At 37.9% G+C, this 7951-nt stretch overlaps 2 protein-coding genes across 2 annotated transcripts in view; one reads left to right on the top strand and one right to left on the bottom strand.

Annotated features, from left to right (window-relative positions):
• Positions 1–1993: 1993 nt before the first annotated feature.
• si:ch211-39i2.2 (uncharacterized protein LOC449866 homolog) lies at positions 1994–3478 on the top strand. Its single transcript, XM_035668778.1, has 2 exons — positions 1994–2275; positions 2644–3478. Exons 1-2 carry the CDS (start codon positions 2098–2100, stop codon positions 3087–3089), a joined length of 624 nt encoding a protein of 207 aa, XP_035524671.1. The 5' UTR covers positions 1994–2097; the 3' UTR covers positions 3090–3478.
• Positions 3479–4134: 656 nt separating this feature from the next.
• The window catches only part of LOC118333464 (bromodomain containing 8), a gene marked incomplete at its 5' end in the record, with an annotated part of 17143 nt that continues 13326 nt past the window's right edge, over positions 4135–7951 (bottom strand). The window contains 1 exon segment of the mRNA XM_035669119.1: positions 4135–5831. Within this exon segment, the coding sequence (XP_035525012.1) occupies positions 5772–5831 (60 nt within the window).

Raw genomic sequence — 7951 nt, 5'->3', positions numbered from 1 at the left:
GCATGTGAAGAATTGACATTAAAGCTGACTTTGACTTTCGACTTTGAAAATGTGTACTTGTTTTATTTTACTTTATTTTATTATTGGGTAGTTAATACCAGTGCATTCAATGTGTGAGCATTTTAATGTTGTTGGTTGAGATGAATATATGTCTGTAATTTCTTAGGATTCTCTGTGATTTGGGGATAATAAGGGTGAAAATGTGACTTTCCTTTAAGGAAAACTCTATTTTAATTAAATACAATTCATTATCTATTTATGGGAAACTTTATTTTCCATATATGTTGAATTTATTGCTTTTGCCTGCAGACAGATTACACAGTTTTACATTTTCAGACCTGCTGTAGCCTCAATAATTAGATTATGCAACAATTCATTTATTGTAATTAATGAACTGCAAGTATACAAATTTAAAACTAAGTTTATTATTTTCTATAATAACTAATTCAATAGTTCTTTAAATGAAAAAAAGTATTATCCTATTTATTATACTGTGGGGTAGTTTAATCTACAACACTGCATCATATTTTATCAGCTAAGTATATTTATTAGCAGTCGTCTGTAGGACAGTTTCGTCTCTGAAAGGCTGCTGTGGTATCAACTCATCTTGTGACTCTGCTAACGCCCAATGCATGTAGTTATTTTAATTTAGCTTTTTATTTAGTTCCTATTTGATATACTGTGTGGTAGTTAAAGCTGACATTGCGGTGATAATTTTAATCTGTAAAGTAACTACTACCTACTTTTGGATAAATGTAGTGAAGTAAAAAAGTTAAAAAAGGGGAGAAATAAAGTAAATGCCTTCTTTAGTTCATTATTATCAATATCAGTTTTTGTAAGTAGTAGTTGTAGCCAGGCTTGGGGAGTAACGGATTACATGTAACTGAGTTTGTTGTTGTTTTTCTTTATAAATAAGCTACACTGAGCACACTTTTTCTGTTTCCATTTTCTTTTCTGAGGTTACATTGCATCAGTACTTCTTGGTCATGTTACTTTAATATTGTGATACTTGGATTTGGTTACTGACAACATTTTTTAACAGATAAATACTACTAGTTGTATCAGATTACATCTTTAAAGTAACCCTCCCAGCCTTGGTTGTAGCACGTCCGTGTAGAACCGGAGTCAGCACTTTCAGGATCTTTATTTCAAGGACCCTAGTTTTTCACAACCTAGCTAAATACTACTTTCTATTATAATTTTAAAGGTTTATTCCACCCAAATACAACTTTGTCCAAAACTCATTATTGTGCAATGTAAGAAATTGATTGAAAGAGTCTAGTGAAAGAAGTTTTTCATCTAAAAAAATAGAAAAAAATATTATTTAAAATCCTGAATATGAATACATCGACACATCTGTGTTCAATTTCTCATTAAATATTCTGAAAACAGAAGGTCTGTAAATAATTTTGTTTAAAAACTTTTTTTGTAGTGTGACGATTTCCTCTGTATGCTGGAATTTATGCTTTATTTCTCCATCCTGTGTAAAAAAAACAAAAACACATAATTTCATGTAATGTCATTTTATTCCTTTTCCATAAAATACATGTTCAATTTTCTAAAAATTTCGAGACCATTATGGGCCATAGTTGAAGAATAAACAATTATATAGAGTTTCATACTGAGCAAATAATAATAAATATGGAATAAACTGCAATGAAGAGAAGTTAAACAAAGACTGGGGGGCAGATTCAAATGTCTTTTCATTCTCATATAAATGAATACTATTGGAGATATTTGCCAGTACAGTTAGAAGCACCAACAAAAGTAAATGTACACATATAAAAGTTACAAGAGTCGCTTTATATTCCACTTCTCCTACTCCTATATGAACTATATGAGTGTGTGTAGGTATCAGCTCTCAGTGTAATGCCCGGGCATGTTGCGTGAGCCACAAAATCAGGAACTTTCTCGACTGAACCGGTCAGTCCCTCCCACAAACGTGTGAGCGCTCAGCTGATGCAACCAGATGCGCCTCCGGTATAAAAGCTGCGCGCTGAGCTCCGAGAGCCGCTCAGCTCGACTCTCTCAATACATGGAGCAGACACAGACCAAACCCTCGGAGGAGACACCGGAGCTTCACGGACAGGAATCGGGATGGTCTATACCACGGCTCTGCTCTTTGGACACGGAGTGCCCGTCTTGCCGGAGGACGAAAGCCTCGTAGAGATGATCGGGAAGTACTTCTTCCAGCGCAGGTCCCCGGGCCGAAAGACAACTTCAGTCCGGCGGGGGAGCGTCGAAAGCTGGGACGAGAGAGATATTAACTCACCTTGTAAGTTTTAAGAAAAGAAAAGAAAAAGTTGATTGTAGTTTTTGTTGTGGTAATAAGAAACTCATAATAGGGACTGGAACTATATAATTTGGCGGAAGAACAAATTAATTAGCTGAAGTTTCTGATGTAACTGATCCAGGTTTTGGATCAGCTGATGGTTGTTTTACTGATCTCCTCTCAGCTGCTGATACAAACTCTTTATTACATGTTTCTCATGATAAAAGTAGTAACCAAAAGTAAAATGATTAAAGGGTCAAACTCACTTTATTGATAAGATGCAGGATTTGTATTTGACAAATGTTATAAAATCCTCATCATTTTAGACATTTAAACTTATTCTAACAAACACTCTTGGTCTCTCTCCACAGTTGCCAACCTGGACGCTGGTTTGGAGCACGAGGAGCGGCTCCTTCAGCAGGACGTGACCCGGCAGATAGAGCACTGTCTAACAGAGGCCAAAGCCTCCGCCCTCCACTGCCAGGTGCTGCTGCTGCCTCGCCAGATGACCTCCAGGGTGGGCCAGGATGTGGTGCACTCCTCAGCCGACGAGCCCTGTGGGCTGCGGGGCGCCTCCATCAAGGTCTACGTGGAGGGCAAAGATGGCCTCAAGTCTGTGGGGAGCATCTTCCCAGACCCAAGTGTCACCCCGACGTTTGAGCTGTCCCTGATCTTCAAGGAGGACAAGGGCGACGGCTGGCCGCCACTCATGCACATCTTTGATACCAACAAAGTGCTGAAGCTGAGACCCGAGTACCGGCTGGTGAAGAGGAAGCTCTACTCCTCTGCCAGCCCGGTCATTCATGATTTCAACTAGGGGCACAGAGTTGAATGTAAACCCGTTTCACTGAATACCTCTTTTTTTTTTGTTGGTGTGAATGTTAAATACACACTTGTACCTTATTTCAGGCTACACATGCACACGGCCTGAAATGCATGTTATATTTTGGCTCTAAGGAAGTGGATTGTTCTTTGTTTGGTGTATGAATGTCTAACTTGGAGCAGGAGGTCAAACTGCTTGTGTTCCTACACTCTGTAGCCAATGTGACCACAGTATTTTGCACAGGATGGTTGAATGTTAAGTGTACACTGTAAACATAAAGAGAACTTCCTTTCAGGACTGGGCAGGTCTCACTCCTGAAGTGTGCTGTACTTTTTTTTTTTTTGTTATTTATGAAATTGTAAAATAAAGTTTTTACACTACTATTTCTTTGTCCTGTGCTTGTATTTGAGTGCTGCTGTATAGTCTACTGTTGATGCCTGTGAGCAGGGTTAGGGTTACTTTATGAATGTAATCTGACACAATTATTAATTACCTGTTTAAAAAAGTATCACAAAATAATAAAGTAATGTAACTTGATTACTTCCCATTACTTTTGGACTACTAAAATTAAGAGAAAATAACGACTTCTACATATTTTGTAAGACAACTGAAAGAAAGATTTATGACATCAAAAATGTGTCTTCGGCTCATTGTATTTTTATAATAATCCCCATTTTTCTTTTTTCTCTAATGGATTATTTACCTTTTTTGCATCCTGATTACATGACTCAGTTACATGTATTCTGTTACTTCCCAAGCTTGTTTGTGTGCTGTAAAACATTGTCCGTGTTCCCCAGCAGACGACATACATATTCACTACATCTGCTGACAATTTATGGGCCCCAACACTTAATGACTTAGGACTTCTTGAGCTTCGAGTTGTTTACGAGTAAAAGAAAATGATTACATAAAGCTTAAAGTGTGCCAGATCGTTTCAATGAGCCCATTTAGAGCACCGAATGCAGCTGGTGAGAGCAGATCTCCAACGACCCTGAAGTGACTGAGACACACAAACAGCAAATACACAACTCTCATATTATTTCAGTTTTAGATCAAATAATCTTTTTTTTTATTTAACAAATGTACAACAGAACACATGATACATGTATCAGCTAACACAAAACTCTACATAATCCATCTCACAAGTACAAAACCTGTTTTTGTACACCCATCTAACACACATTACACAAACATGTTTCTTATTCCATTTACATAGCACACACACACACTGGCTACAGTGATGAGTAGGGATGCATCAATACTATTTCAGCAACACCAATCTCCACATACTTTCTTTTAGCCCATTAAAGCCCAAAGCATTACATTACTGCCAACTATTTTACAGAGATTAAAGTGTATTGATTAGTTTTTAGAGGCCGCTACTGATTTACATTCAATTCACTAAGACATAAAAATGAGCTGTGGCGTGTATTTGAAGTTAAGGTAATTAATCAAGCGAATCATTTGTTGACTCACTGTTTTTCCCTTAAAGTTATATAATCATTACTGCAGGAACTGTTTTGTAAGCTTGTGGTTGGTGCTTTCAAGGACACTCCGACATCTGAGACATGTAGAAGCAACCTTATAAATGCTCAAAAAAAACTCATCCATGATAGTTATTCTGGACAACATACTTTTGACGCCTTGTGTACTTGAATGCAACATTTAATAGACTTAGAAAAGGGTTCCTGCTCACAACGTCAGTATTACGATGTTGATGTGACTTTAACCAAAAGGCACCATATTGTTAACAGTGATGGGTTACAGCTCTCCAGCAACTTTCACATCGCAGCTAGTTATTAGATTGATTTCTAGTTTATGGATTATGGATTTTTATGAAAGCTGAGGGCTGCTTAAAGGTAGGTAGTTCATCTAAAAACGTGTTCTTTGGAAAACAGTCAGCAGAAATGTAAATGCAACTTGCAGTTAATGGGCTGAAACATGGACAACACAGAGGAGCATTCAAACCCGTGACTAAGCAAAGCAGACGGTGACGTCATCAGCTTTTCTTAATGAAGACAGCCATCCTCTGTTACATTTATCAGAAAAGGCAAAAAACTCCAGTTGTTAAAATTCCTAATCGCTTTTATGTGGATCATATTTTAGCAGTGATCAAACTGATATAGATTTAGTATCGTGGTTGCATTTCACATGCAGTACCAGTATTAATGCATCCGTGATTCAACATGATCAAATCTGACAAGCAGGACTCATCTTGCACTAGATTATTCAGGACCCAAACTAATGTTTGCTGGTGACAGAGTTTTCTTTCCCTTCGCTGCTCCTCCTCCTCTGCAGAGGGAAATGATGAACCGTCGCTGGTGAAATTATACTTGGGGTAAGTGGTGCCATGGCTTGTTTGGCCTGGAGTGAAATCCCCATGGCGCTGCACATTAACCAATCATATGAACGGGAGAAGAGGAAGCTTGATGCAGCTCTCTCTCACACAGACAGACACACCCATTCACATATACCCTTCGTCTACGGCACAGCACGGATGAATAAGTGCGTATGTATGCACACACACACACACACACACATACACCAGGCACACAGAGACTGCACAGTCCTCTTCAGAAAACAACCAAGGTGACCAGTAAGTATTCAGCTCCACCACCTCCGATTCCAAGAGTGGCTCTTTGTCTCTCAAAGTGTCTCGTTCTCTGATATCTCAGTCTATTTCTTCATTTTGAGGTCGGCCTCCATGGCACTACGACGACCCCTGGTGCCTCCGTCCTGCGGCAGAGAGACAGACGAAAGAGGGAGAAAGGGGGGAAAAAGAAAGAGAGCGAGAGCAGGAGGAAAAATTAACATAAGGGTGTAAAGGTCAAAGGTCAGCTGGACAGAGAGAAGGGAGGCCCTGTGGCAGGCCTCCTCACGCGATTGAGCTCCGCACAAATAAACACAGCACAGTCCACCTCGGAAGGCTTCCTCCCAAAATGAAGAACATAAAAAAAACAAAAACAAAAAAAAACAATGGATGATCCCAAAAAAGGAAGATTTAAAAGAAAAGAAGGGAGAAAAAAATTAGAACATGCAGAGACACAACTAATTCTCATCTGTATATATAATTGAATAACAGGAAACCGGCTATGCGGTCATTAACGAAGTCGACGGAAGCTTTGGGTGATGAAAGGTTACTGGAGCCAGTGTGTGTGTGAATATTGTGTCCAAACAAACTTAAAGTTTCATGAGGGCACAGACCAGTGTGTTCAGAACCGTGTTTTCAGAGAGTTGTGTTGGTGGTGGTTGTGTGTGTGTGTGTGTTTGTGTGGAGAAACCTGTCAGGAGAGAGGAAGGAGTAAGAGAATTATTGTTTATCAGACGTCTTTACAGCTGATTGTGTCTGGTACTGATGTCTGCGTTTTTTTCTTTCAGCTACTACTGACGTTTGATACTTAAGTTTATTACTGGTTAATTGGTTGATATCTATATTATGATCCTCTACAGAAACAGTCAAAGACTTGTATCATGTGAAATAATAAGACAGAAAAGATCATGAAAACCTATTTTCTTCAGCTCAACTACGACTGATGAGGTCTAGCAAAAAATTAGAACATTTTACATTTGAGCTTGGTTCGGCAGTTGTGAGGTCTATATATATTTTATATATATAATAATAATAACTGTTCAATCAAGTGTAAATACAAATAAATAATATTACTTTAACTTAGATTGTTCTTATCTATAATAGTGTATGACATATTATATATATCCACTAAAAAAACACTTAAATAAAGCAAATACTTCCACTTGATTTATTTTCTGAAAGGGTTTTGACTCACAGTAAAAATGACATCTCTAATTATTTAAGGTTAGAATTTAATATTTTATGTGCACGTAACTGCATTTTCTTTCTGACCGATTACAGGACTTAGGACCAACTGATATCGTATCTGGGAGTTTTAAAAATAAACTAAAAACCCCACAGAAATAGATATATTGGGCTGATTTTGTATTTCTTTTTTTATATATTTAACTAAAACACCTATCATTTACTAAAATAACCTTTGTTTCAGTCCTTAAGGTTGTTGTTTTTTGTGTGACCAAGACCACATTTACTGTAAATTGTAATAATCTCAATAATCAATATTTAGTTCAATGATTCAATATGTATTCAATATTATTTTTTTTATTATAGGTTGAACTGTGGCTTTTATGTTGCAATTACAATAATGTTCAATGACGTGACAGGATAGCTGGTCGAAATGTACTGAATATTTGCATTAATCATTTCTAACACCCAATAATAGTGCTCAGATTTAATGGCTTTATGTGTATTATATATGTTAAGCTTCAAAACAGTTTTGCTTCTTAATGACATAAACTAGAAACTAAACTGTACTGAGAAAGAAAAGCGATGAGGAGGTAATAGGACATTATATGATACATCGTGTATGCGTGTGTCTGCGTTTGAGACAAGCGTGTGCGGAGCGTGGGCCTGGTTCTGGTGAAATCTGAGGTTTTGATGTATTATCTGTAATACTTACAAAGAGGAGAGAGAAGGAAAGCAGGAGGAGCCATTGGGACACTGTCCTGTAGGATGGACAATTACATTGGAGTGAGAAAGAGAGAAGAAAACACCACACGTGCGTGAGGAAGCAAGTTCATTACAAGTCTGGCGTCAGAAACAGAAGCACCCGAGGAACGATCGTCCATTCGACCGCAGCACGGCACATTCACAAACCACTCACGCGTCAAAAAGAGACAGATATTCCAACATACTCAGATAGTTAAATAGTATAAGATATATAAAAGACAGATACACAGACGTAGATAAACACACCAGACACCAACACACTATACCACATTCCTATCGGATGCCGCTATTGGGAAATATGATCATGACTTTCATC

The sequence above is a fragment of the Morone saxatilis genome, unplaced genomic scaffold (assembly GCF_004916995.1).
Source record: "Morone saxatilis isolate NCDOM2014 unplaced genomic scaffold, NCSU_SB_2.0 Contig22, whole genome shotgun sequence".
Taxonomy (NCBI): Eukaryota; Metazoa; Chordata; class Actinopteri; family Moronidae; genus Morone; species Morone saxatilis.
Note: the sequence above shows the minus strand (reverse complement) of the source record. Positions and strands in the feature narration are given on the sequence as shown.

What these genes read in the sequence shown, in the direction of transcription:
- si:ch211-39i2.2 (XM_035668778.1), top strand. Translation starts at nt 2,098, where the DNA reads ATGGTCTATACCACGGCTCTGCTCTTTGGACACGGAGTGCCCGTCTTG. An exon ending in GAGAGATATTAACTCACCTT is followed by an intron (nt 2,276 to 2,643) that starts GTAAGTTTTAAG and finishes CTCTCTCCACAG; the next exon opens with TTGCCAACCTGGACGCTGGT.